This window comes from Psittacula echo (assembly GCF_963264785.1).
Source record: "Psittacula echo genome assembly, chromosome: 17".
Classification (NCBI taxonomy): Eukaryota; Metazoa; Chordata; class Aves; order Psittaciformes; family Psittacidae; genus Psittacula; species Psittacula echo.
The window spans coordinates 8816807-8844300 of record NC_137753.1 but is presented as its reverse complement, the minus strand read 5'-3'; the positions used below and the strand labels follow the sequence as shown (position 1 = coordinate 8844300).

At 55.0% G+C, this 27494-nt stretch overlaps 1 protein-coding gene across 1 annotated transcript; it reads right to left on the bottom strand.

Annotated features, from left to right (window-relative positions):
* Positions 1 to 8242: 8242 nt before the first annotated feature.
* Positions 8243 to 27494, bottom strand: VWA5B1 (von Willebrand factor A domain containing 5B1; the record flags this gene model as incomplete). Its single annotated transcript, XM_080631238.1, has 21 exons — positions 8243 to 8974; positions 9151 to 9274; positions 9437 to 9506; positions 9738 to 9812; positions 10292 to 10417; positions 10534 to 10671; positions 11218 to 11535; positions 11682 to 11880; positions 14088 to 14275; positions 15237 to 15417; positions 15644 to 15829; positions 17191 to 17305; positions 18507 to 18709; positions 18784 to 18894; positions 21961 to 22137; positions 24594 to 24718; positions 25311 to 25442; positions 25715 to 25857; positions 26353 to 26575; positions 26854 to 27015; positions 27356 to 27494. 21 exons carry the CDS (start codon positions 27492 to 27494, stop codon positions 8243 to 8245), a joined length of 3867 nt encoding a protein of 1288 aa, XP_080487364.1.

Below are 27494 nucleotides of genomic sequence, written 5' to 3'. Positions count from 1 at the left end.
GGTAATGGGTTCAAACTGAAACAGGGGAAGTTTAGATTGGATATAAGGAAGAAATTCTTTACTGAGAGGGTGGTGAGGCACTGGAATGGGTTGCCCAGGGAGGTTGTGAATGCTCCATCCCTGGCGGTGTTCAAGGCCTGGTTGGATGAGGCCTTGGGTGACCTGGTTTAGTGTGAGGTGTCCCTGTCCATGGCAGGGGGGTTGGAACTGGATGATCTTAAGGTCCTTTCCAACCATGACTATTCTATGGTTCTATGATTCTATACACACACATATAGATAACACACACATATAGAGATATACACACACATATAGAGATATACACACACATATAGATATACACACATATAGATATACACAAGCACATATAGATATACACACGCATATACACACAAATATAGATATACCCACACATATAGATATACACACACATACAGGAGGTTGTTGCTGATGCCACTACATCAGCACTTTGGACTTGCCACTTAGCTCCAATTGATTAGCATTCTCTCAGCTTAGCATCGTTTTAAACCTGAAGCACCAGCTAATTCTCTGGGCCAAGGCCAGAGGAAGCAAGCACAGAGCTGAGACCCTGCCCAGGGTGTGAAGCCTCAACCCCGGGGCACCCACACTGATGAGTGGAGCTGGGTGAAGCTCAGCTCCCAGCTGGGTGCGATCCAGTCCCAGCCCTTCCCAAGCCCCGGCATCCCCAGTGGGATGGAAACCAGCGATAGACAGGTCTTGTTTTGGAGGTGCTGCCTTTGGAAAGCTGCTCTGGGTTTATCTTCACCTGACCTGGACAAATCCAATGGCAGAAAACCCTTACAGCAAACGTGCTGCATGCTTGGTTGAGTGACGTGCAAGATTCAGCATGGTGCAAAGCTGAGCTGTGCACTGGGTGTAACCACAAACAGGGCTTAACCTCTCAACAGGGTTAATCCCCAGGTTAATGCACCATCCCCATAACACAGGTTAAGGAAAGGCAGAAGCTAATCACCGTGTGCCGGGAGGGGGATGAGTCCCCAGCAGCATCCTCAGCATCCTCAATTGGTTTCCATAGCAACAGGTTCGGTCCCAAATTGGCCGAGGGTGCTGGGAAGGCAGGGGCGAGCTCAAAGGACGTCCAGCACAGCAGAACAAGGGTGATAGTAACAGAATCTCACTTTGCACCTTGGTGCAATGGAAGAGGGTACGAGCGGAGGCTGAGGCCAGGTTGATGGGGCTGTGATCCCCCCGGCCAGCCCCATCATTGAGCCTGGGGAGCTGCCTCCATCCCTTAGCCACTGCTAAGTAAACACGCTTAGCTCAGATCCCCATCTCCCATTTGGGGTGTATGTGCCTGTGTCTGCTGTATCCCAGTTTAACCTGTGTGCCAGAAGCAAATAGCCACGAGACCCCAGAGCATCCATCCTACAGCCCTGAGCACCAGGAGTGAATGCAGGGAGGGTACAGGCAGGAGGGGGAGCCCAGGTGGGTGCATGGATGCCCCTGTGCACACAGATGCTGCAGACCTCCGCAGCCACCCACCCCTGTGGCCATGCCCAACGCCTGCAGCACTGTTACACAAGGCTCCCAGCACTTGCATAAGCCACACGCAGCATGTGCAGCCCCAGGAAGAGAGGAGAAACGAGCAGGGACCACATCCAAAGCTGTGCTGTGGGATGGGACTCATGGCCTGAGCCTGTGTCCTGCTGGGGACACAGTGCTGCTGGAGCCATCCCTAACTTGGTGGGGTGACCCCTGGCTGCAGGACCAACCCCATCCCTTCACTCTCTTCGATGGAGAGGCTCAGAAAAGGGGGAACTTGACCCCAGGAGAAAGGTGGCCAAAACCCCAAAGCCAGCAGCAGCTCACACTGACCCTGCAGCATCCAGCACTCGCCTGCGTCCACTTAACAGCCCTGGGATGGGTTGGGATGGGTTGGGATGGGATGGAATGCTGTGAGGGATGGAGCAGCTCTGCTCTGGAGCCAGGCTGAGAGAGCTGGGCTGGGTCAGCCTGGACAAGAGAAGGCTCCTGAAGGGGAGACCTTAGAGCAGCTCCAGTGCCTAAAGGGGCTGCAGGAAATCTGGAGAGGGGCTTGGGACAAGGCCCTATAAGGACAGGACAAGGGGAATGGCTTTAACCTGCCAGAGGGGAGACTGAGATGAGCTCTTAGGCAGAAGCTCTTCCCTGTGAGGGTGCTGAGGCGCTGGCACAGGGTGCCCATAGAAGCTGTGGTTGCCCCATCCCTGGCAGTGTTCAAGGCCAGGTTGGACACAGGGGCTTGGAGCAAGCTGCTCTAGTGGAAGGTGTCCCTGCCCGTGGCAGGGGTTGGAACTGGGTGAGCCTTAAGGTCCCTTCAACACAAACCAGGCTGGGACGAGTGGGGGTATTCTCAGGGGAAGACCGTTTTCTGAAGTCTTTGAGCCAAGCAGGACAGGAGCCACTTTGCAGAGCTTGGGCAGGCTGGGATCAGCACCATTTGCTCCCTCTGTGCAGGAGCAGACACGGAAAAGTATCAGCCTTCAGCTCCAATCCCCACTCCAGAAGGAACCAGCTCCACCATTAGACAAGCACCACATCAGCAAACAGGGATGCATTTGGCCATCCCGAAAATCCATTGCTTCTACCCTTCACACTGCTTTGGCATTGACTCCTCTCCCTGCCTTGCACTAGCACATGGCAAGGGAGGGCTGCAAGGACCCACAGCCCCTAGCAGAGCACCTTCTCCAGGGAGTTTACACCCCACAGCCAGGTCATCACACCTTCCAGGGTGTTTTTAGCCTGACACTTTCCCACCCTAAACCTACCTCACCTCACCATGCTGCTCACATCCCTCCCTTAGCTGCCTCGTGCACAGGAAGGGTTAACAACAGCAAAGGCCTAATTCGATGTGCAGGGCAGGAGGGGAGGCTCACAGATCTCTCACTCTTGAGCATCTCCAATGTGTGTTCAGGAGATTCAATAATTTCAGCAATTAAAGCAGCCTTCTGAGGGGCTGCACATGGAGGGGACAAGCACTTGCAGGACTCCTGCTCGTGGCTGCATCTCATCCCAGCACAAACGGAGCCAGCAAAGGTGACTTTAGAGGTGTTTGGGCAGGGATGCCAGCTCCTCACAGCACAAGGGAACCAGTTTCCATTGCCTGTCCTCGTGCAGGCTGGGGAATGGCACCACAGGGACAGCAGAGCCCTGGGACAAGGGCAACCACCACGCACTGGCAGGGTCAGCCTCCCCAGAGACTTACATGTGCCCTATCCATCCTGTGAGACCCTTCCACAGCTCCTCTTGGGTCTTATATTACCTTTAGGATAAATAAATCACAAAACCCCATTGTGGCTGTGCTGGGTGTGAAAAAACAACCCAAAAAGGGTCCAAACCCAGGTTCTTAAAGAGCTCCTGGCCCCAAGGTGAGCACTGGGTAGGCTGCTTGCACCTAAAGCACATCATTAGGGTGATGCCCAGCAAAGTGTATGTGTGGGGCTCCCCTGAAGCCCCACTGAAGCCTCTGTTTTGATGTCAGGAGGCGCAGGGTGAAGCCGAGCAGAGGGAGGTGATGAAGGCAGCTATTTCTGCACCATGTCAGCACCCACTGACAGCAGCCGTGGCAAAGCGACAGGCGTATTTTTATCCATGAAATCCATGTGTGTGTCTCTGTCTCCACGTTAGCGGGGTTGGAGGAGAGGAGCTCACTGAGCTGGAGCTTGGGAGCTTGGGGTCAAAGCGAGCCGCAGCAATAGGAGCTCCTGTGGCTTCTCATTTCCCCTTCTCTCATAGGTAGGAACCTCTGGAAATCCCTTCTCCTTCCTTGGGCTCACCCTTTTCTCCCTCTGTTTCTGGGGCTCGGGGATAGAGCGGGGCCAACACACCCGATTGTGTAACTTTTCTGCTCAGAAAGCTTCTTAAACAGCCACATATTTCTATTGGATTTCCCGTGCCCTTCGCTGCTGATTACTGAAGTATTTATATATAAATAGAAGCTGTCTTTCCCATAAGCTGCTTGTTTCTTCCTAATTAACTTGAGCTGCTCTCATCGGGATGCTCAGCCCCTGGGGTTTGGGGGTGTCGGGACCCAGTGGCACTCAATGAACCCAAATCTGCCCCATTTCAGCTGCTGGGCTGGTTCTGATGATGTGAAACCCTCCCAGAGCCAGAGGCTTGGAAAAGAAACCCCTTCTCCCAACTTGATGTTCTCAGGATCTGCCCCAGCATCCTCCCCATCCACCCGTGTTCAGGGGAGCACAAACACGACTCCTTCACCGCACCTTCCCCTGTCCTCACAAAGCTTTCCCCTAATTTATGAGACATCTCGATTTGCTAATTTTTTTAATCATTATTACTCATCTTTCCCCTTCTTTTCCCCCCCTTCAAAACTTGGTCCTGGGCCTGTCAATCACTTTAATAGCTGTTTACAACCTATCATCAAGTCTTGCATAACATCCACATGACTTCGCTCAGATGCCTCCGACACCCAAAAGCTGCCCCTGAGCTCTATTTCGGGAGCGATGAAGCCTACGGCACCAACCGGCTGCATCCCCCACTGATGTGCCTGGGCCCTGCGATGGGGAAAATCAAAGGGAAAACCATCCCCAAAGCAAAACAATTCCATAGTTAGGATAAAACAACCCCCATGCCACCCCCTGGGCCATATCTTGGGGGTGAGAACTAGTCTGAGTGGCTGCTGACCCCCTCCCCAGCATCACACCTCACATCAACTTGGAGAGATGCGGAGCAAAAAGCAACCGAAGCATCCCTGGACCACTCTGCGGATGCTTGTGGGGCTCTGCGGCTGCAGTGTGGCTTCTGCCCTCCGCTCCCCTTGGCAGCAATGGGGGGAACACACACACAAAGCACAGCAGAAGCTGTTGAAAAGCTCCTTTTCCATCAAAGTTCTCGCTGTCGGCGGCGGGCGGACGGGGGCCGAGCCGCAATCTGTGCTTAAGTGGTGCCGACACGTTGCCAGCCCTTTTCAGCAGGCGATGGCTGGGTTGTGGGGCGGAGGGGGGGGACACGACGGCTCTTTTTTAAGCTCTCTCATCCTCCCCCTCTTCTGCAGGTTTCATAACCCTTCAAAGCGAGGAAAAGCTCCTTCGGCTGCTGCCTAATGAGCCCCTGCGGGTGTTCGGCAGCAGAACGTGGCTGGTGGCAGGGCAGAGGGGTCTCTGCGAGGTCCCACCAACCACTACAACACCCCCCGCACCCACACTGGGTGCAGTTCTGCATCAGGGCTGCCCCAATTTGGTCATTTCTCTCCCCAAACCCCCCCCAGGTATCGATCTTGTGCTGATGCTGCCCAGGGCTGGGAAGCCTCCCCCTCCTTGTGCAGACACTGTGTGCAAATATTTATGTACACAGAGTAAAGGGGCTCATTTATTAAGCTGTATCCAAACTAATTTCTCTTAATAAGGCACTTGCAGTCACCTCGGCAACAGCATTGGAGCTCCCTGCCTGAAGATGACACCTTAAGGGGCTGAAAATCCCCTTGGATGCAAAGGGGGATGCTGAGGGGATCTTCTGGAGATGTTGTGGCTGGAGACACCCGCCCCCGCTCCCAGGGAGGCCTATTCTGTCCCAGGAGAAGGTGGTAGTTCCCAGCCTATCCTACCAGCCAGCTCTGCTCCCATTACTGGTCTAATTGGCCAACCACAGGCCAACTAATGAATCAAGAGATGGAAACTGCTGGTCCTTCTGGTCTGGTCCAAAGCGGGCAAATTCGGCCATAACTACTTTTTCGTTTTAAATATATATGTATGTATATATGTAGGTCACCAAAAGCAGGAGGGCATTGGAGTGGGTCCTTGCTCACCAACAGTAAAGTAAGGGGTGGCATAGCTCCTACCTCCTGCTTTGGGTTGGAAAACACAATGGCTGTTTTATCACAGAACCCCAGACTGGTTTGTGTTGAAGGGACCTTAAGGCTCACCCAGTTCCAACCCCTGCCACGGGCAGGGACACCTTCCACTAGAGCAGCTTGCTCCAAGCCCCTGTGTCCAACCTGGCCTTGAACACTGCCAGGGATGGGGCAGCCACAGCTCCTCTGGGCACCCTGTGCCAGCACCTCAGCACCCTCAGGTAAGGAAGATACTCTCAGAACCTGAAGGATGCTTCTTCCTCTCTGAAATCCAGCCCTTAACTCATGCACTAAGTCAGGATGGGGGACTCTGGGGGGAACCACGCAATGCTCCAGCCAGCTGGGGTGCTCCAATGGAAGACGGGGCCCCAGGAAACCCACCCCACAACAAAGGACTCACACTGGGCAGTGAAGCAGCTGTGATTTACTGGGACAGCAACAACATTTCTGAGCAACAACAGAAAACACGACCCCGGAGAGGGGACCCCGAGAGCAGGGACCAGAGGGATGCTCACGGTCCTGGGTACCACTTGCCCTCCACAGACAGACACAAAACATAAAACTGTTGAAGCACCACGAGGCTGCTACATGCCAAGGGAGGGAGTGAAAGGCAACAGGTTTCTGACAGGCTCCATGGGCATTGCAGCCACGGCGTGCGATTCCCTCCATAGGCACTTGATCCGTGGAGCTGCCGCTGGATGGATCCTGCAGGAAAGCTTATCCTGGGGCCACCAGACAGGGTACAATGCTGCTGGGGCTGGGCACTGAGCTCCAGTTGGCACAGAGAGAGAACTGGGAGGTGAAGGCACCAGCTCCTTGTGTTCCAGGCAGCAGGTTTAAGGAGACTTCCTTCATGTCCCAGCATGGACCACCTGGAGCATCCTCCGATGCTGAGCCAGCCCCAGCACTGGACAGACACAGCGTGTACAGCACAGCTTGGGGTTGGAGAAACAAGAGCTCCTATGAGAGCAGCGTCAGGCTCCAAAAGGGGCTCACCCATTTCATCCCCTTTTCCTTCCCTGCAAGCCAAGGGGATGGAGGAAGGGCTGCACCAATGCCAGACGCTTGCTTTTAAATACAGAACAAGGGATCTGTTGACTCCACAGTGGGGTGGATGCTCATCCCAATGGCTCCAGATTAACAGAGAACTGGGCAGCTCCTGGGAGCCTTTTGGGAGGAGCAAGGGATCAGAAACCAGCTCACAGTAACTGCAGGAGGGCTGAGATGCTCATGCCCTGGGTTAACCCTGCTCGTGGTGGGCAGGGAACTGAGGAAAGGCAGAAAACCAGAGGTAAGTTTTGCTCTGGAGCTCAAATACTCCTCATCTCCACCAGCTCTGCTCAGAAAAAACACACATTTGGTGCAAAGCATGTTCCTGCTCACAGTGCTTTGCTGGGGAATGAGGGGATGCATTTCCTCCATGGGAAGGTTTCTCTAAGGAGAAGACAACCTTCCCACATTTCCTCAGTTTCCTTCCCCATAACCCCCTATTTCCTCAGTTTCCCAACTCTCTGCAGCTGGTTTTCAGCTCTTCCACTCCCCTTCTCACCTGTCCCTCCTCAGCAGTGGGCCCCAAACCCTTGTGCCTGTGAATTGACTGCATTTCCTTTGAGTTTTCCAAGCCTCCGGACAAAAACAGTCCAAATCCAAACAGAACTGGGGCCTTTCCCAGCAGAAAATTGAAGATACTCCAAAACCTGGAGCCTCTGTTTTCCCCTGGGAACACCATTGGCTCATAACAAGTGAGCTTCTGGTTGAGAACTGCCCACTCTCAGCTTCTCCTCCCTGCCTCCTCCTCCTTTTCCATCAACTTCTATATGCCCTCAGTCAATGATGGTGCATAACAAAGCTGCAGTTTGCATCCAGCCACCTCCGACCAGCCTGGCCTGTCGCTGGGCTGAAGGCAAGGCAGCATCCTCCCGGTCAGGACAGTGGGGCCGCTCTTTGGATGGTCAATCCCAGCCTGGATTCCCTTTGGTCCATGAGACGAGCGCGTTGTCTCCACCAAAGGACATCGAAGCTGGCAGGAGCCAGGCAGGAGCCTCGGCAGAGCAGCAGCTCAGGGCTGGGGGACTGCAGCCAGGCTGGGCAGTGATTTGGGGCTGGGAAGAGGCAGCCAAGCAGGCACTGGGGAGACCTGCTCTGGGAACAGGGCTGAGACTGGGACCAGAGGGAGCTGCTGTAGCTGGAGGTGCTGCTCCGGCTGTGGGCAACCAATAGGTACCTTCCCGGGGCAAAACACCAACTGCTGAGCGCTGATTTTGCCTGAGCTGCTGCTGTCTGCAGGGCTGGCTCTGATAAGCACTCACTGTCCCTGTATCGAATGAACTGAGCTCCTTGGAGGTGTTTCCTTGGGGACAGGTGTCCTGTGCCCTCCTGGGTGAGATGCCCAAGCCCCTCTCCTCACCCTCTTTACACGCTGCCCGGGTTGTAGCACAGCAGGTTGAACTCCAGATTCTCATCCCAGTGACGGAGCAGCACAAAGAGCTGCTGGGCTGCAGCTTTCACCGTGGCCAGGCTGTATCCCTCTGGGAAGTCCTGTTGGCTCAGCCACAGGCTGGCTTTGGCAGCCACCAGCTCCCACTCGATGAAGTAGGAAGCTGAGCTGTTCTCCAGCCAGGCCAGCGCCACTGCTGTGGCCCACAGCATCCCCTCTGGCTCCGTCTGCTGCTGCAGCTCCAGGGCAAAGAGCAGTGCCTGGACCTCATCGCTGTCTGTGTTTGAGCCCTGGCTGCTGCTGGGCTGCCTCCCGGCTGGCTCTGCCGTGCTCTCCGGGGAGGAGAAGCGGCGGATGGTGATGGCTGGGGGGGACAATTCCTTCTCGGCTCTCAGGGCTCTGGAGATGCTTTCCACGGCGCTGCCCGAGGAGTGGCGCGGGCGCCCGGCACCCTCCACACCCAAAGTGGGGTCTCTGGTGCTGGGGCTCTTCCCGTGCCCATTGGGAACCAGGAGCTGCTGGCTGGAGCCGAGTCTTTTGTGCTCCATGGAGGGGCTGGCTTTGGTGTTGTAGGAGCCAGAGGGGCTGAGGGCCAGGCGGTGGCAGGCGAAGGGAGACGTCCACTTCAGCTTCTCCATGGGGATGCTGACGGCATCGCAGAAGGCTGAGTTCATGAGGAAGGCACCGCAGGCCAGCTGCAGGGACACCTGCAATGGTGGCACGCAGGGAAGCTCTGAGATACCAATTCTAGGGAGTTCAGGGAAAAGGCGTGTATAGATAGAGACACGGCCATCAGAGACAGCACGAGGCAGGAGCCAGGGGGATCCTCCTGCCCTCTGCTTCCCTCCACACAACCCCAGCAAGGCCGGGAGGAGCTGCTCACCAGGGGAAGGTAGTCTATGTTCTCACTGTCGCCCTCGGAGCCGCCTTCACCCACTCTGCTTGGAGATTTACTCATGAACCCCTTGGCAGCTCGCATCAGCAGCCTGGTTTTGTTGAGGGTGAGCCTGCAGCAGGATGAAAAGGCAGCTCTAACCTCTGTGATGCCTCCAAAAACCATCCCTGCTCCCCAGAGACCAGCATCATGCTCGGTCCCTCGCTTGTGTTTGCATTGGACCCATAGAGCAAGGCATCTGCTAAGGCCAGAGGAAGGTGGAGCTGGGCCATACCTAGCAGCAAAGAGGCTCTCAATGGATCTTTGGGCTTGTGCAGAGGAAGCAGACAGGCTCTGTAGCGGCCCTGGGAAGAAACACAAAGCTGGGAGTAAACTGAGGTGCTAGAGGAGGGCACAAGGGAGCAGAATCTGTGCACTGGGACATGGGGTGGCTCCTGCTGCTGCCGCCGAGCCTGTGAGAAAATCCTTCCCTTCTCCTCGCGTTGTTTCCTATGGAATTCCCACCTCGCAGAAATGAGCCCTGGTCATGGCCAAGCTGGACCCGCACCCTGGCAACACCACAGCTCCTCCCTTACCTTCAGGGAGCCCGCAGCGCTCCCAGGCAGATGAGGACGGGGTGCTGCAGGGGGACAGGCTGCTCTCCTCTGCATCTGCAATGGAGGAACCACATCAGCAACACCCGAATCAGCAACGCCATCACATCGGGCTGCAGCACAGCCACTCTGCCTCCTCACAGCACTATCGGGTTAATAAGCATTATGAGGGGCAGCTTAATTCAGCTGCAGGTCTGAAGATGCCAGACAAGGTCCTGGCAACCAAGGATTTAGTGACAAGTGTCTCACATCCCTTTGCCTCTAATTGCAGCTGGTTTTGTCCCTCATGTTATCTGCTTTACATCTGCCAGTTAACTTCAAAGCACTGCCAGGAGGCACTGCCTGTGATCTGGGTGTTCCAGGGTAAACTGGAGCTTCTTCTCTGGTTAAGGAGATGGACTCTAGCCAGATGTGTCTGGTGAGCACCGTAGTCAAAGAGGAAGGCAGGAGAAAAGAAGACCAAGAGGATGCCCCTTCATAGAGTAAAGCACTAAGAGCAGCACATCAGGAGGGAGACAAAACCCCATGGAACTTACTCATGCTGTAAAATCCATCATCTCCATTCTGGCCACAGGCTGAGTGGGGACGTCCAGGGGAAAAGCCACGATGCCTCCTGCTTCCTGACCTCAGGCTCCGCTGGCTGCCTTGCTTAGATCCTGCCCCTTGGCACGAGAGAAGAGAATTGCCAGTGTGAGAGAGGGATTGGCACACACACGATGTGATGGGCTCCTCAGACTGATGATGTTTCCCCCCTCAGAAAGTGTTTCCCCTCCAGTACCCGTGTGTGTGTACTCGACGATGGTTGGCAGGTAGGTGTTGGTGCTCAGGTCCACTGGCACGAACGCCGTGTACTTGCTGATGACATTGCAGGCTTTGCTGGTGTGGACAGCATTGACCTGGTACCGCCGTCCGGACCCTGCCATGGGGGAGACATCAGGGTTAGAGCCCATACACCCCATGGGCTCCATCCCAGACCCATCTCCATGCTCCATCCCATGCCCTGCAGGGAAAGCATCCCTCTAAGCTTTTTCTTCCACACTTGTTTTACATGCACATACACACTTCATGGAGGAGAAGTTTGACAGTACCCAAGGCCATGGCAGGGGTTGGAAATGGATGATCTTAAGGCCCTTTCCAACCCAAACCAATCTATGGTTCTATGACATGTAGAGTAGTGATGTGTGGCTGCTGTTGGACCCTCTGAGTTTGATGCTGCCTCCCAGCTCCAGGTAACTGATTCTTTAAAGATAACCACTGTCCCCCTGCACGTGAACCAGAAGAGCATCAGCTCAGGCACGTCACTGTGCAGAAGGAGGAGAAAAGCGCAAGGCAGCAGGAGCAGGACCTCATTTGGGAACAAGTGAGACATTCCCTAATATTCCTCCACTGCCTGCTCTTCTAGGAACTGGAGAGGCTGCTGTGGAGCCCACCCCGAGGCAGGGCAGGGCCAGCTGCACGTTACCATGCTCGATCTCACACTCCCTCTCAGCAAGATGCTCAAAGTCCAGGGTGACCGACTTGGCTGCCAGGTGATGGAAGGTCTCACTCCATGGGTCCGTGTCACCTTCCTCTTGGCTTTCCCGCTCTCGGAAGAGAGGGCAGATATCAAAGGTGACCTCCCACTGCACGGGTTCGTTCATCCTGAGCCCCTTCACCACCGCCTTGCAGAGGGTCCGGGAGGAGCGTGGGGAGCTGCAGCCAGCGCTGAAGTCCAAGTCCTGGGGCTCCCAGTCAGAAGAGGTCTCTGTTTCAAATGTGAAGGAAGGATGCTGGGCAGACTCTGCAGAGAGGGGAGAGGCAGGGGTTAATCCCATCTGTGGGAGCTTAGCTCCCCAAAACCACAATTAATACTTCCTAATACCCACATGGAGTTCAATGTACCATCACCAGCACCCCAGTGAGGCTGTGCTCCCCTGTCCCCATTACCCAGGTGCCCGGGGCTCCGGCTGTCCGATGAGGACCTCAGCCTCCTGCTGCCATCGCGTGGTCCCAAGCCTCTTCCCTCTTGCTGCAGCCCATCCGGCGCCGACGGGGCCTCAGCGTCGTGGGAGAAGGACATGCAGCCACGATGGAGCAGGGATGGGCGCCGAGCACCCAGCGTCCTCGTGGGGCTGGCTGTGAAGGGCTGAGAGCAGAGCAAACGTTAGGGCTGGAGCTGGCTCCATGGACCTGCTCTGTCTCTTCTGCTCCCTGCCTGATCCCAGCGGTGCAAAACACGGCCCTGGCTGGGATCTGTGCCTAGACAGAGCCCTCCTGCCTGTGACAGGGCGTCCCGAAGGGACCCTGGCCCCAAGGGCTCCTTCCCCAGACGTGTGAAAGGTGAAATATGAGTTCCACCCCTCCAGACATTTTAATGACTTCACTTGGGAACCAGAGGGAAGAAGAGACAGGAAGATCAAGGACCAGTTGCTTGGTAACAGGAGGAGAGGCGCAGGGGAGAGCAAGCAGGGAATTTTTATCTTTCTTCTTTTCAATGAGACTCTTCCTCCACTTTCAGGATCATGAATCCCCCTTCCAGTGTCTCCGGTGCCAATTCCCACAGGAACATCCCCCCTCTGCACAGCAGACACCAAGCTCTTGCTGTTCCTGTCCCCATCCCCAGGGCTTTGGGAAGGTTCCTCACAACCCCAGAGACCCTCCATGTTCTCTGCACAACACCAGCGAGGGGCAGAGGTGGTACAAAGCAGTGGACCTCAGGGCTGGATGGAAAGATGCTTTCTCTGGGTGGCAGGAAGAACCTGGCCTCCATCACCACCCGCTTCCTGATGCTTTATGGGATCAGCAGCAAAGCGGGAGGCAGGAGCTCCCTGCCAAGCTAGGACTGAGCTATGCCAAAGCCAGGAGGTCACAGACGCTCCTGCCAGACCCTTTTCACTCAAAACCTGCTCCTCCTGCGGAAGCCTCCAGCCAGGCAGGAGCAGAGCTGGGGGGTTTGAGCTGCCCATCACCGGCTCTGACCTTTCCTTCCCAGCACGGTGCTCGTGGAGATGAGCCGAGGGCTCACGTTCACACCCCCGAAAATGTCAAGCCCTGGCAGGAGGACCCCGGGCTGGGAATGCTGCAGGAGCCCTCGCTGCAGGAGCGGGAGCAGACGCATTTAATTAAGCACAGGATACACGCTGTTAACTGTTCACTGCCCTCCAGAACGGAGTCGTTTCCATCCCTGCCTTCACGCCTGCGGGCAGGAGGGTTCTCTGTGGAGCTTCGCAGTGCAGGGGAGGTCACTGACACCCCCAAAACCCAGCACTGCTCACCCTTGGCCAAGCAATGCCACTGGAGGGCAGAGGTCTCATTGCTCCCTGCCCAGCACTGGCCCTTCTTCCCCTGCATCCCCTTGTCTCACCTCCAGCCCTCCTTCACCCAGCCCATCTCTAACCTGCAGCAGAAGAGAAACGAAAGCCCCAGACATCCCTCTCTGAGTTTCCATGGGAACAAAAGTGCTGCTGGTCCTCCCAGCCCTGCAGATGCTGATTTCAGTGCAGAGCATCATGGCAATGGCAAGGACGGGATAAAACCATTCCTTACCCTTCCATAGGTCAGCTAAAATGTTGTCCCCAGGTTCACCTGCTGTCTGCTGCAGGCAAGGGACATAACACAGATCTATCAGCACACAGGTCCAGGTCTCAGCCCAAAGGCTGTGTTTCCAGCTGGAGCACCAGATGGATTTGTTGGACCTGCTGGAGTGAGGCCAGAGGAGGCCATGGAGATGCTGCGAGGGCTAGAGCAGCTCTGCTCTGGAGCCAGGCTGAGAGAGCTGGGCTGGGTCAGCCTGGACAAGAAAAGGCTCCTGAAGGGGAGACCTTAGAGCAGCTCCAGTGCCTAAAGGGGCTGCAGGAAGCCTGGAGAGGGGCTTGGGACAAGGCCCTGTAAGGACAGGACAAGGGGGAATGGCTTTAACCTGCCAGAGGGGAGACTGAGATGAGCTCTTAGGCAGAAGCTCTTCCCTGTGAGGGTGCTGAGGCGCTGGCACAGGGTGCCCATAGAAGCTGTGGTTGCCCCATCCCTGGCAGTGTTCAAGGCCAAGTTGGACACAGGGGCTTGGAGCAAGCTGCTCTAGTGGAAGGTGTTCCTGCCCGTGGCAGGGGTTGGAGCTGGATGAGCTTTAAGGTCCCTTCCAACCCAAACTGGGCTGTGGTTCTATAATTCTGTGATATGATTTGGGACTGAGTTTCTTTTCCCTACATGTTTGTGATGTGCTGCAGCACAAGGCATGGGCACACACATACACACACACACACATATATATATGCCTGTATCAGGACCAGCATGAGCCAGGCTCTTTCCCTTACGCATCCGAGATCATCCTGCAAAGCCTCTCTGGGATTAACTCACCTGGAGCTCCCCCTGCCAGGGCTCAGGGCTGAGCTGCTGCAGGTCCTGCAGGTGGGTTTTCCGCAGGGGATTCCTGCCCAGGGCAGTGTTGGGGTCACTGGATGTGGGCACCTTCCTGCAGGGCTCATGGTCAGCGGCCAGGGGGGTGCTGTACGCCCGCCTCCTGGAGGAAGCCTTCACATCCATTCCTGTGGCGGGGAGAGAGGATCAGCTCCATCCCACTCAGCTCATGGTCCAACCCCATGGGCCTCAGGGGTCAGGGAGCCACACTCAGCCCTGCACAGCTTTAAGCAAAGCAACGAAACCACCAAAGGAGATAAGAGCCTGCATTAAGATACCTGGGACGTGAGGAGAGCAGACTGGGGAGTTTCTGTCTGAGCAGTTTTTAGCCAGAACAAACCTGCCTGCATCTCCCCAAACCTCCCTGGAGAAGACAAAGGGTTTACTAATGCAATTTAATTAGTGCAGACGTTCTCCTGTCAGAGCAAGGGAAACATTTCACTTGGAAAGGGAGGAATTCTCATTGCTTTTGACAAGGCTGAGGGGATGCGCAGCACAGATCCTCCCTGGATAAAACGGGAGAACATCCCGTGAGTAACAGGTTTCCTTGTCTCTGCGGGGCAACCAGTCACTTTGCACCACACAAGCACTGGCCAAACTGTGATGGTGAGAGGTGATGCTCTGGGATCAGAGCTTTGAATCCTGCCCTGGTTTTGGCTGGAATAGAGTTTATTTTGTTCCAAATAGCTGGTACCATGCTGAGTTTTGGCTCTAGACTGAAAAGAATAGATCATTCTCCCCCTTTTCTGACTGCAACATCAGGGCTTGCAGGGAAGTGACTGCTCTAGGTGGGCATCTGCTCACTCCTTTCCTCTGCACACAGGAGGGCAGCTTGGGAAGCTTGGCCAAATTACATGGCCAAAGCATGAGCTGCTTTGAAGCCTGCAGGGAAGCCGGTTCTCCAGAGCTTCCCTTGATTTCCTGACAGGTTTGGATAAAACATCCAAAGCAAACAGGCTCAAGCCTCAGGAGATCTGTCATCCCTCCCGCAAAGCTTCTGTCTCTTTGCAGAGACACAGCCAAGCAAATTGGCAGAGAAGAGACAGAAGCTTGATTGGGAAGACAGGGGCATCACACCCACACTTGTACCGGTGTCCGTGTCCGATTCTCCCCCGGGCTCTCTGCCCACCACCAGGGGATCGGGGCAGCAGCCCTCGGAGTCTCTGGAGTGATTCCAGCTCTCCATTCCTGCTCCCTCCTCCTGGGAATGGAAGAAAACAGAGCTGCCCGACTCCTGGGAGTGCATCATGCTGTACCGCCGCCTCTTGTCCTGCAGAGAAGCAGAGAGAAGGAATGGGTCCCACCACTGTGTCCATCAGACAAGAGGAGCACCAGCACTTGTATCCAAGTTCCTATTTCTCCCCAGTGTCTCACCCATCCTCTCCTTTGAGGACAGGAGGAGACACCTCCTGACTCTGCCATGACACCCGCCTGTGGGTGTTCACACCAACACCCCTGCTCCCGGTACAGCCCCGCTTCATGCAGGGAGGACTCACGGATCTGGGGTTGGAGATGTACGAGGAGGTGTCACAGATGATGCCGTATCCAACCAGGCGGTCCCCAGGAAAGAGGCAGCTGGTGCTGATGGGGGAAACCAAGACCTCGGTGCTCTCAGGGAAGACCCATTCCACGGACACATCACTCAGGACTGGTGCCATGGCCTTCTTCAGAGACTTGATCATCTGGAGCAGGAAGCAGAGGGGAGCTGTTAACCACAACCGGGTGTTACATGTGCCATGGTGCACACACTGCGTGCTGCAGGGAAGGGGAGAGCTTCCTCAGGCAAACCCACCAGCTGATTCCTACCTTCCCCTGACCTTAGGTGGGAGTCTGCTCTGGCACCCATCCCCTTGGCATGGTTATACTGAGGGCAGCAGAGCAGATACGGATAAAGCACAGAGCTGATCTCATACCACATGTTGCCCAGCTCAGAGCAATGGGGGAGCTTGTGGCCAAAGGCATCTTGCTCAGGTGAAGGCATCATCTCCTGCTCCCCCCACAGCCAAGAAATGCTGTGGAGCTCCAGTTGTCTGAGTCCTAAGCCCTGACCCTCACACACCAACCGACAGCACTGTTATTTTTGGTACCTTTCTGGCTGGAGATGAGCGATGCCTTGCCACTTATGCATGTGGAGATGACCAAATATCCGTGGACCAACCTAATACAGAGCCATCTACAAAAGCTTCTGTGCACACCAGGGGAACTGAACACCAGATCTGAGGCAGAACAGCTCCACTATTCTCTATTGTTCCCTGCTTTTGCACAGGCTCAGGAAGACACATCAGGCTGTGTTTTATAAGGCCATTAATTGATGCCGCAGACTGCTGAAGGCGCAGCCCGCAAAGCTCTTTACTAATAGCTCTGTAAAAAACCCTCTCCCTTCACTGTCTTAGCTTTTAATTTACATCAGCAATGCTGATGCCGGTCTGTGCCAGGGAGGTTTTTGTGTGCTTCAGGTTCCCGCAGAGGGGTGGACTGCTGATCTCCATCTTTGGAGATCAAGAAGGCAGAAGCCAGCTTTTTAGGAGCTAAAGACCCAATTGTCTCTGGGTTTGGGCACCCAGCAGATGATGGGCCGGGCACCGTGGTGAACAGAGCCGTTCTCAAACCTCTATTTGAGGCACATCAGTTTACTCCATGGGGAGAGAGGAAATGAAGAGGCTCCCCCTGCTTGCTTTGAAGTTGGCTTAATAGCAACGCGTTCCTTTCCCTCCAACCCTTCTCCTCGCCAGAGCAGCGCCGGGGCTGAGCCTGGCTTCACAACTAATTGGCTGCTCTGATCTGGTCCCTCTGCTCTCGCCGGTGCCGGAGGCAGCAGCTCCTTTGATGCTGTTTCGCAGCCTTCGCTTCTCCCCACCCCTGGCGGGGTGAGCGTCGCTGCCGCTGGCAGCTGGGGATGGAGCTGTTCCCTCATCCCCTCCCGCGCCCACCTGCAGCCGAGCGGGAGCGGGAAGGCAGCGCCGGGATGATGGGAACAGGACCCGCAGCCTCCCCCGTGGTACCGGGCACTGCAAGAGCCCGGCGGGGGGGGGGCCCTCCCTACCTTAGGCTGCAGCCTCTCGCCCTCCACCAGGAACTCAGCGCTGCCCCTGGACACGGCCGCCAGGCCCCGAACCAGCCTCCTGCAGGCGCCGGGCCCCATGGCGAAGCTGTAGCACCTGCACAGGGAGACGGAGCATCAGCATCCAGGGACAAGTGATTCCAGCCCCTTCCCTCGCTGCTCTCCCACCCCCTGCCCCGGCTTCATTCCACTGCAGGACCCCAGCCCTCCCCTCCTCTGCAGACACAAACAAGCTGCTTTGCTGCCGGTTCAGCTCTTCCCCTGCTGAGCGCCTGTGGTCGATGGGCACTAAAGCCCCAGTAATGGTCTCTGCTCAGTTAAAACCAAGGAAGGAGGAATGAGGCGAGGCTGCTCTCCCAACTCCCAGCTCCATGAGTCAGGGTTTGGTTGAAGGCTGCAAGCCCAGAGATGAGATGGAGCCCAGGCAGGGAGAGCAGGAGTGAGCAGTGCCTGGTGGGGATGGATACAGGAGGGATGGGGATGTGGGGATGCAGCACTCAGCCAGGGCAGTGGGTAGCTGAGGAAGAAACCACCTTCAGGAGCAAACTGCGTCAACACCAGAGGCTTTTCTCATCCCCAGCTGCAGATCTTAGCTCAGCCTCACACCCCTCTTAAATGAGGTTCCAATCTCCTTTTGAGACAGGGATCTGCTGGGTGCTGCTTTCCAGGGTCACTCTGATTGCATTCAGCCCACACCACCACCCTACAGGGGCGAGGGGTGGGCTGCCCTACACAGCTGGGCAGCAGTTAGACCCCCATATGACAGGACCCCCACAGAGCATCTTCCCTGACAGGCCCAAAGTCTGAGGGATGGAAGGGGAATGAGGTTTTCCTACATTTTTCTGGTGTTTCAAGCCCCTTAAAGAGGCAGAGAAAGCAGAGCAGCCGTCAGCAGGGCTGGGAGCTCGATGCACAAATTAGCTGCTTTTTACATTGCTGTCTTTCAGCACATTCAATTCTGCACAGCCCCATCCTGGAAGCAGCTGGGGCCAGACCCAGATGTGCTTTAAAAAACCTAAAGCCCCACCACGGTGAGGAAGCTTGTTCATGTGTCAATCTCTCCTAGCAGGAAGCATAAGTCGAGAGCCTGTGAAGTTGTCAGCCCAATTATCCTGCTTTTGATTGTTTCAAAAGCATCTGAACTTCTGGGATCTGTTCCAAACGCTTTGAGGTTCTCCCATGGCTCATACCAGCATCTCTCCTGCCTCTGTTTCCAAAGTGGGGATGTCTGTGAGATGGGGGAAGCACATCCTCACCATACCAGGCTTTTGCCGCTTTAGCCCTGCTGTCCTCCATACCTGGTGGAGCAGGAGTGGTTTCGCAGCAGCTCCAGGACCTTCCCTGTGTTGCTGATGGCCCCATTTGTCAGCAGGAAGAGCAGGCGGGGATGGCCCCTGTGGATGGGCTGCCGAATGACCCACTTCAAGGGGGATAAGATGTTGGTGCTACCCATATCAGCCCGGATCCTCTTGATGCTCTCGCAGGCAATGGCCAGGCTCTCCTGCTCAAGGGAGCAGCAGAATCGTCAGCCTCTGCACCAGAGCACCAAGGAATCGTGGCTGCCCCTTCACCCACCTCACAGTAAGCCTGACTGGCAGGAAAGAGGGTCTTGAAGGTGGATCCAAATCCAATGACGTTGAAGAGACACGATGGCATCAGGCTCTTGAGAATGACCAACAGGGCATCCTGCAGGATGGAAAGCAAAGCAGATATCAGGCACACTGAGTCTCTCCCTGCCTGCACCAGCTCCACCAGTCAAAGCTCTGCCCATACCCATCACACCTTATTCCCACTTGCATTTAGCTGTGGGCATTTGGTATTAAACCAACTGCTCCTTTTACACGCATTGCACCAAGAAATCACTGCGCGTTACTCTGCTCTTTCCAAAGCTCCTTCGTATTTGGGTCCAAAGCACTGGGGAAAATAGGGAACCTTCAAAAACCAGACACAAAAAGGAGCTGAACAAATCTTCCTGTTTGTTTCTAACTGATGGGCTCTGTGCTCACAACCCAGTGCTGCAGCATGGAGCTGGTGGGTGAGAAGCAGAGTGTGAAATTGAGAAGTGTGACACGCAATGCATTTCAATGTCCAAACTTGCAGAAAATAAACAAACAGCTTAAAGTCACACAAAAGGAAAAGCCTCCCCCATCCCCAATTCTCTTGTATTCATAGCTGCCATCAATTAAAATAACTGGGTGAGACAGTTTTTAGCTCTCTTCTTTACCAGAGGTGGTTATCTAACATGCCTATTCCTGGTCTTTACATAAGGGAAGAGCAATTTAAAATTATCTCAGGCATCTGTGATGGCCGTGGACAATTCCAGCAGAGAGCTTGTGATAGCAGCAACTGGGCAAGAGCTGCCCAAGTTGCTCCAAAGCTTGCATGGGCAGCAGGAGCAGTTAACGTGGCAGGAGAGGGAGGCCAATTGAAAGCCAAGTGCTGGCAGCGTTCAGAAGCTTGGTTCTTTCTGCTCATATGCTGAAAAAGGCAGACTCCTGCCAGTCTGCCGAGGGCAGCAGAAACCCTAGAGCCAGTAGAGCCAGCCCCAGGAGAAGAGCTGCCAAGGCCAAACAAGCAAGAACAGCTTCTTGCTTCATGATCTGCGGTGGCAAAGACCGAGTGAGCGCATAGGGTGGGTGCTGGAGCCGCATGGGAAGAGCCACAGGGACATGGGTGCAGGTCAGGACCATTCCTGACCACTAAGACTCAGCAGCAAGGCAGAGCCGGAGCACTGCAGGATGATGGATGAGAACAGGGCTGCCCTTTAGCAGGCTCTGGAGTACTTCAAACCAGGCTGTTAGCTCAAACATACGAGCATATATTTATACTGCTGCTTCCCAGATGGCTCCTGGAATGGCGATGCTTCCAAACCTCAGCACTGACATCCCAGCTTGGAGCTAATTATAAGGAGAATTAAAAACCCTACAGATTCCCAAACATTTGTGAAAGTGCTTCCCAAAGTGGGCATCCACTGCTTGCTTCCTGCTTCAGCAAACAGAAAGAGTTATTGCTTCTTGAGGTAAATATTGATCTGGATGCCTTTGCACTCAATATCTATACAGCAACTCAATGAGGAGAGATGCTTGCCTCCAGAGAGGTCAATTCCCAGTTATTGGCCTGGTTTAGCCAGGGATGTGGGCATCATCATGGGCCTGGCTCTTATCCCGGCCTGCACCAGGATGGGAATGGAACTGCAGGATATTGAAACCGCTGAACTTTCCACCCAGGCTCTTTGGCCAAGCACCTCCCTGCTTGCAGTGAGCCACGTCCTCCCCACTGCATGGAGCAGAACCATCCCCTGCCCACCTGCATCTCTGCAGCAAAGCTGAAGATGCTGCAAATATCTCCATCAATGTAACCCCCAAGAACAGCCCCTGTTCTGAGGTCCCTGAGGTTTGCGAGAGATAAATAAGGACTGGAGACTCAGAAGTGGTTTTCTCCCTTGAGGTATCTCCTCTGAAATCTCCAATATCTCCCCAAAACAGTATTCCAGAAGGGGAACGGCCTTTTTCCTGTTTTTACAACCTCCTGTGGATGGAAGTCCCAGATCAGGACCTCTCAGAGAAGGGCTCTATCCTTGCAGGGTCCCAGTCCCCATGGGACAAAGCTGCCTCTATGGAGGCTGCAGAGACTGTGATGCCCAAACACATTCATGCTGTAAGCAAAGCAAAAGTCTGGCGTAGGACAGAGATGCTTCCTGATTCCCAGGCTCCAAAACCTGCAGAGAGAAGTGGGTACAACCGCAGAGATATCCTGGTGGAAGCAGGGACAACAGAGAAGCTGCTGCAGCCATCCTCAGGCTCCCCAGCATCCCAATCCCTGCTGCTGGAGGTGGCCATCCTCCAGCAGTTCCCATGGAAACCAGAGACCGATGGATACGGGGATGAGCTGGAAGATGGACGAGCTCGAGGAGTGGATCTGTGTGAATCTCATGGGGTTCAACAAAGCCAAGTGAAGGGTCCTGCTCTTGGGTCAGGGTAAACCCCGGTATCAACACAGGCTGGGGATGGAGGAATTGAGAGCAGCCCTAAGGAGAAGGACTTGGGGGTCCTTCAGTGGAAGGACTTGGCCCAGCTTCAGTGTGCGCTTGAGTTACTGGAGTGACTTCCCCTTGATGAACAGAGTGGTCCCCAGTGGGCTCAGAGCAGGAGCACAGAGGCCTCCAACCTGCAGCTGGATCAGAGCCATCTCTGACAGGGGAACCTCAGACCCACAAAGCATCATGACAAGGCCTTTCTACAGCCCTGTTCTTATCCAGAGGTCTCAGCACGCCTCCCATCAACCTCCACTGCACTGCTGGTGTTCCTTTGTGATGCATCGTGTTCAAACAGCCTCTGCAGGTGCACAGAGATGCCCATCAGCAAAGTATCTCCCAACACATGGTCAGCATTGACCTGAGGCTTCCCTTGGAGCTCCCTGGAGACTTCCCTCCTATGCAGCAATCACCCCAAGCCCTCTTGGAGGCAGGGAGAACTGGGGAAGGGATGCACACGACATGCAAGCCAGCAAGAGAGGGGAGAAAGCATCTTTGCATTTGATGTGCTGGCAGGAAGAAGAGGAAGAGGAACAGAACCAGGAGGCAGCTTCGCCGCAGGTACCTAACAAGCCACAAGGTCCTAATGACTAAAGATACAGCATATAATTACACCCCCATTCCCTCATAATGAACACTCTTCAGCACTCTGCAACCCCCACTGCTCTCTAATATCCCTGCCTCATTGGCACACAGGCGCTTCCCCTCCCGTGTGGTACCTTCACGCAGTTGATGTGCACACCACTCATGCTTCTGCTGCGGTCTATGAGGAAGATGAACTCTCCTTGGGCTTCCCGGAGGCCTGGCTGGGTGGTCCTCAGGTCGGGGCAGAAGTTGAGCATGATGACAGGGTGATGGGGGATGTCCTTGCTCAGCCGCTTCCGGATGATTTCTGTCTGCAGGAAGGGAGGAGAGAGCTCGAGAGGGTGATGTTTCTGCCCTTGTCACTTGGAAGGGGCTCAGAGCAGGGCTGAAGGTGGAAGTGTGTGGCCTTCTTCTGGCCTCAGTGGGGACAACACCTGAGCTCAGGTTGTTCTGTGGAGCTGCTCCATGGGTGAGCAGGATCCCTGCCTCCTCCAAGCCATGGCCACGCTTTGCACATGGGACAAAGGCTGGTAGAAAGCTTTAACCAGGGTCCCCAGCACCCATGGAGCAGCTTCACGCACCGATGAGAGCCTGGGGAGGAAATGGAAAGGTCTGGCCCCACGCAGCACCTTGCAGTTGTGATTCTCTGAACACTTCACTAGATCCCTATGGAAAACCTGGCTCAATTGCACAGTTTAGTATCACACTGAAAGGAGAAACCCACATTGGAGGTTTTGTCTGCGGTCACTCGACAATGAAGTGGGAGATACAGCCCTCAGCACGCTATATTCACCGCTTTGATTCATTCCTCCCACCTCTGGTTTGCTGGTTTTTCCTGCCCCTTTCCTTTATCATTTTATTTTGCATGGATTGAAATGCTTTGGGAAGCCAAACTGATCACTGAGGACATCACTCAACAGGCACGCACATGAGCTGTGCGCCTCTGTACTCCCCAGACCTCCAACGGCTCTCTGCATTTTGCCTCCATCTCCATTAAGAACATGATAAAATGACACAGGACAAAGCCTCCTGTGATGGGTTTATCATCTGCTCCTGTGGGTATAAAGCAGTCCTGGGTGCACAGCCTCAGCTGCAGTGAATCAGCTCATCGCTGCTTTCGAGGGACCCCACTTCAGTGGAAGGGCAGCACAGAAACATGCTCCACAACAAACATCTCTGGCCTCAGGGGCTGTGGTTACCTTTGACTTCCCCTTTCAAAGGCAGTTTCAGCAGGAACAAACCAGACCCCAGCACCCAGGTTCTTCCCCAGCCATGAGTCACATCCGTGGATCCATGAGGTGAAAAATAACAGAGTCCCTGAAGACCAACACATACACACGAGCTTCGCTTTCAGCTCTGTCACTTCCCTGACCCTGGAGAAATGCGGTTCCCATTCACAGGAACAAGCATCTCGCTGTCACCTTCATCCTCCTGCATTTCCCTCTCATGTTTGCAGTGAACATTAATCAGGCTCTGAGGAATGAAAGGCTCTTTCATCCCCATTCTCCTCCAGCCAAATGACATTATCTTGTGTAGCGTCTATTTCATAGAATCATGGAATCCCAGACTGGTTGGGGCTGGAAGGGACCTAAAAGCTCACCCAGTTCCAACCCCTGCCACAGGCAGGGACACCTTCCACTAGAGCAGCTTGCTCCAAGCCCCATCCATCCTCTCCCCACATACTGGGGATGTTTTCTTTGCTTCTTGCCTCTCACCATGCAGCTGTTTCCTGGTCCTCCTGGGGCAAAGAGGTGGGTTTCCTGCAAGGAAATAGCTCCAGAATGATCCCCCCACACTCGATAACGTGACATGCTAAAGATACAGGAATAATTAGAGATACATCTGAGCCACAGCGTGGGAGTTCCACTTTGTTCCCCCTGCTGCACACCACTAGAGGAGATGCTGCAGGCGCAGTCCTGCTCCTGCATCAGACAGCGCAGGGCAAGAGGGATGAGGAGAGGGCTGATGTGTCTCCACTGGCAGGAGCAATCCCCATATCTTGGCAGCACAGGGTGCCGCAGGTTTGGGGTGTCTGTAAATGGGAGAACCAGCTCAGATCCGTGGTTTAAAGGGGAAATGACCATCCCTGGTCACCAGTGCTAAAACCGGGGTGTGTATAACAGGTGCAGCAGGGCTGTGGTTACACGAGTGCGATGTGAGCTGTAAGGGAAGATGCTCACCCTGGAGACTGGGAGGGCTCTGAGCAGCCCATTCCCATTCCCTGATCCCAGACACATGGATGTGGCAGCTCCGTGCTGAGCTGTCACTCACTGCTTCAGAACTGCTGCAGGATGAGGCTCAACTCCCGAGCAGATATTGCTCTATTTGCTGATCAGCAGAACAAAGAGCAGTTTCTCCCACCTTGTCTTCAGTTCAGCTCATTATCCCAAGCAAAAACCACTTCTTCCTCCCTGACAGCTCCAGAAACAGTAAACATTTACTGAGCAATTAAAAGGATATTCTATTCTATGTCACTGCAATAACTATAATACCCTTAATGCTATAACAATGCACCTATCTAATCATGCTGTGCTAGACTAGCACTAATTATACACACAATAACCAGCTCAGAGCTGCTTCCACACTCCATTTATCAAAACCACTGAAGAGTCTTCCCCTCATCCTCTACAGAAGCCCCTCTCTGAGGGAAGATGCTGCAGGGCTCATTGGGCCAGGGTAACATCCAGTGCTGCAGGCACGCAGGCAAACCCTCCCTGCTCAGCTCCAGTCCCAGCCTCAGCTGCCACCTGCAGCTTGTGCTTCTCACCTTTTTCGCAGCACTGGGGTCTTTCTTAGTGCCTTTAATGAAATCCTTCTTCCCCTTCAGGTGTCGTTCATACTCTGCAGGAGTCATGTCACCTTCTTCCATTAAGATGTGAGGCATGTGGGGCTCTGGAAATGCAGAGAATGGGATGAAGAACAGCGTTAGATAAACCTGGGGTTTGGCAGAGATGCAGGAAGCCTCAGGGGTGAAAACAGAGCGAGAGCAGCACGGACAGACTTGAGAGGATTGGGATTATCTCCTGGGCAGCCTAAACCCTGAGAGCATTTGTGAAACCAGAGCTAACCCAGAACTGAGGAGGAGCATCCCGGGAAGGGGCGAGACATGGAGCTTCTCTGGGGAGACCTCAGAGCAGCTCCAGTGCCTAAAGGGGCTGCAGGAAATCTGGAGAGGGGCTTTGGACAAGGGCCTGTAGGGACAGGCCAAGGGGAATGGCTTTAACCTGCCAGAAGGGAGACTGAGATGAGCTCTTAGGCAGAAGCTCTTCCCTGTGAGGGTGCTGAGGCGCTGGCACAGGGTGCCCAGAGAAGCTGTGGCTGCCCCATCCCTGGCAGTGTTCAAGGCCAGGTTGGACACAAGGGCTTGGAGCAAGCTGCTCTAGTGGAAGGTGTCCCTACCCGTGGCAGGGGTTGGAACTGGATGAACTTTAAGGTCCCCTCACCCCAGCGCAGGCTGTGGCTCTGTGAGGAGCAGAGCACCTACCACTGGGGTGGATGAGGATCTCCACGGGCCTGTCGAACGTGTGCTTATTGGCCAGAGTGATCCTGATGCTCCTGGCAGAGCGGGCGCAGGGGTCGGCATCTGCTTGAATCTCGTGTGTGGGGCTCTCCACACCTGCCCAGGGAACCACGGTGCTGTCAGGCACTGAGCATGGGGAGGACCAAGGAGGAGAGGCAGCAGGACGGCAGGGGACAGGAACCAAGCGGGCTATGAGCTGCTTCTGCTGTATCGACACCATGTTAACACCAGCACTGCAAATCCACCCCAGCACAGGAACTTGCCAAAACAGACTCCACATCGTAGGTGGCAGAGAAGAAGGAAGAGTGTGGGCACTGCCTCGAGGAGTGACAGAGCAGCCTGGTGTAGCAGCACTGCCTTTCTCCTACCTGCCAGCAAGCACGGCCCGCGGATCTCGAGGTGGAAGCTGAACTCGTACTCGAAGGGGTTGGTGGCCTCAGTGTCCAGCAGCTGAGCCAGGCAGAGCCTGCTCCCCGGCTCCGGGCTCCCCGGTCCACATTGGCGCTTGTCCCTGCAGAGATGAACCCCAGTCAACACCGTGCACGTGTTACATCCCCCCAGCAACTGTGGCTCTGCTGGAGGAGAAGCCTGCAGCATCGCTCCAGCTTAGGGTAGAGACCAGGATCCTTCCCCAAAGGGTGCTCAGCCATTGGAACAGGCTGCCCAGGGCAGGGCTGCAGTCACCGTCCCTGCAAGTGTTCACACACCATGGAGACGAGGCCTCAGTGCCATGGGTTAGTGGTGGCCTTGGCAGTGCTGGGGAACGATTGGACTGGATGAGCTTAAAGGTCTTGTCCAACCTGATTGATTCTATTCTATTCTGTTCTATTCTTTTATATTCTATTCCATTCTTTTATATTCCATTCTATGCTGTTCTGTTCCTTTATATCCTATCCTATTCCATACCATACCATCCCATCCCATGCTACCCCTGCAGCAGCAGCAGCAGGCGGCTTCTCCTCTGCCAGTCCCACATCCCCTCAGACCAGTCCCGCATTGCTCATACATGCGGAGCTGGAGGCTGGGAAAGCTGCTGGCATTGTCCAGGCTGGGCTGGGGCACCCTGGGCACACACACAGCTGGGAGAAGGACCCTCACGGCCCCACTGGGCAGTGTCTGCAGCTCGGAGGAGGTGCTGATGAAGATGGAGACGCTTTCCAGGGGAGGCACCGTGCCCAGGTTGGCCACAAACGCAATCCTCTCCAGGTCCTCGTCCATCACGATCCTTCCTGCACAGAAACGCACACAGGGAGATGTGGTCTCACAACCATCGCTGCATCAGTGTTTCCCTAAAGAGCTCAGGCCCCGGCCCTCTGCACCTTCCAGAAGCAACAATGCTTCCCAAAATGGGTGAGGTAGGGACACATCACAACCAAGGGCTCAGCCTTTCAAAAGGAGCCCCCTCCATACAGTGACATACAACAGCCAGACCCCCCCCATCACCTCCCCATTCCTCTTCCCCTGTTCTTCTTCTCCATGTCCATTAGAACATCCCCTACCCCCTCACCACTTCCATCGCAGGCTCTTCCATCAGGGAAGCTGCAGCTCCCGAAGAACGTGTCATCTATCTTGGCTTTGTCTTTGATCTGCACGGTCACGGCACGCTGGGACACGGCTGCCTCAAAGCCAACAACGGTGGTGCACTCATCCAGGGGGTAGACAAAGAGACCTGCGGCCAGAAGGGGTTTTAGCAACACCAAACACTCGCCCAGACCCACAGGCCAGGATTGCAGAGGGGCAGGACCCACCATGGCACTGCCCTGCTATTCACAGTTAAAAACACATGGAATCACGGAGTCAGCCAGGTTGGAAAAGATCTTTAAGCTCATCGAGGGACGGTGACTCCATCACTTCCCAGGTAGTACAAACCCTGTAGCTCTGGACCATACATGGTTTCTCTTCCCACGAGCATCTCGAGGTTTAAGTCACACTCAGAAACCAAGCAGTGCAATGGCTCTGAAGCTCCCATTGCAGCTCCTGCACTGGCAGTTTCACCTCATGGAACTTGCCTTCCAAAGCCTGTGGTTCTGGGTTGCGGTAGGTGAGCAAGGCGCTCATCCCGAAGGCATAGCCGTGGACACAGGACGTCACCTCGGCCGCGGTGAGGGGCAGCGGGCAGCGGGTGCTCCGGTTCATCAGCCCTGGCAT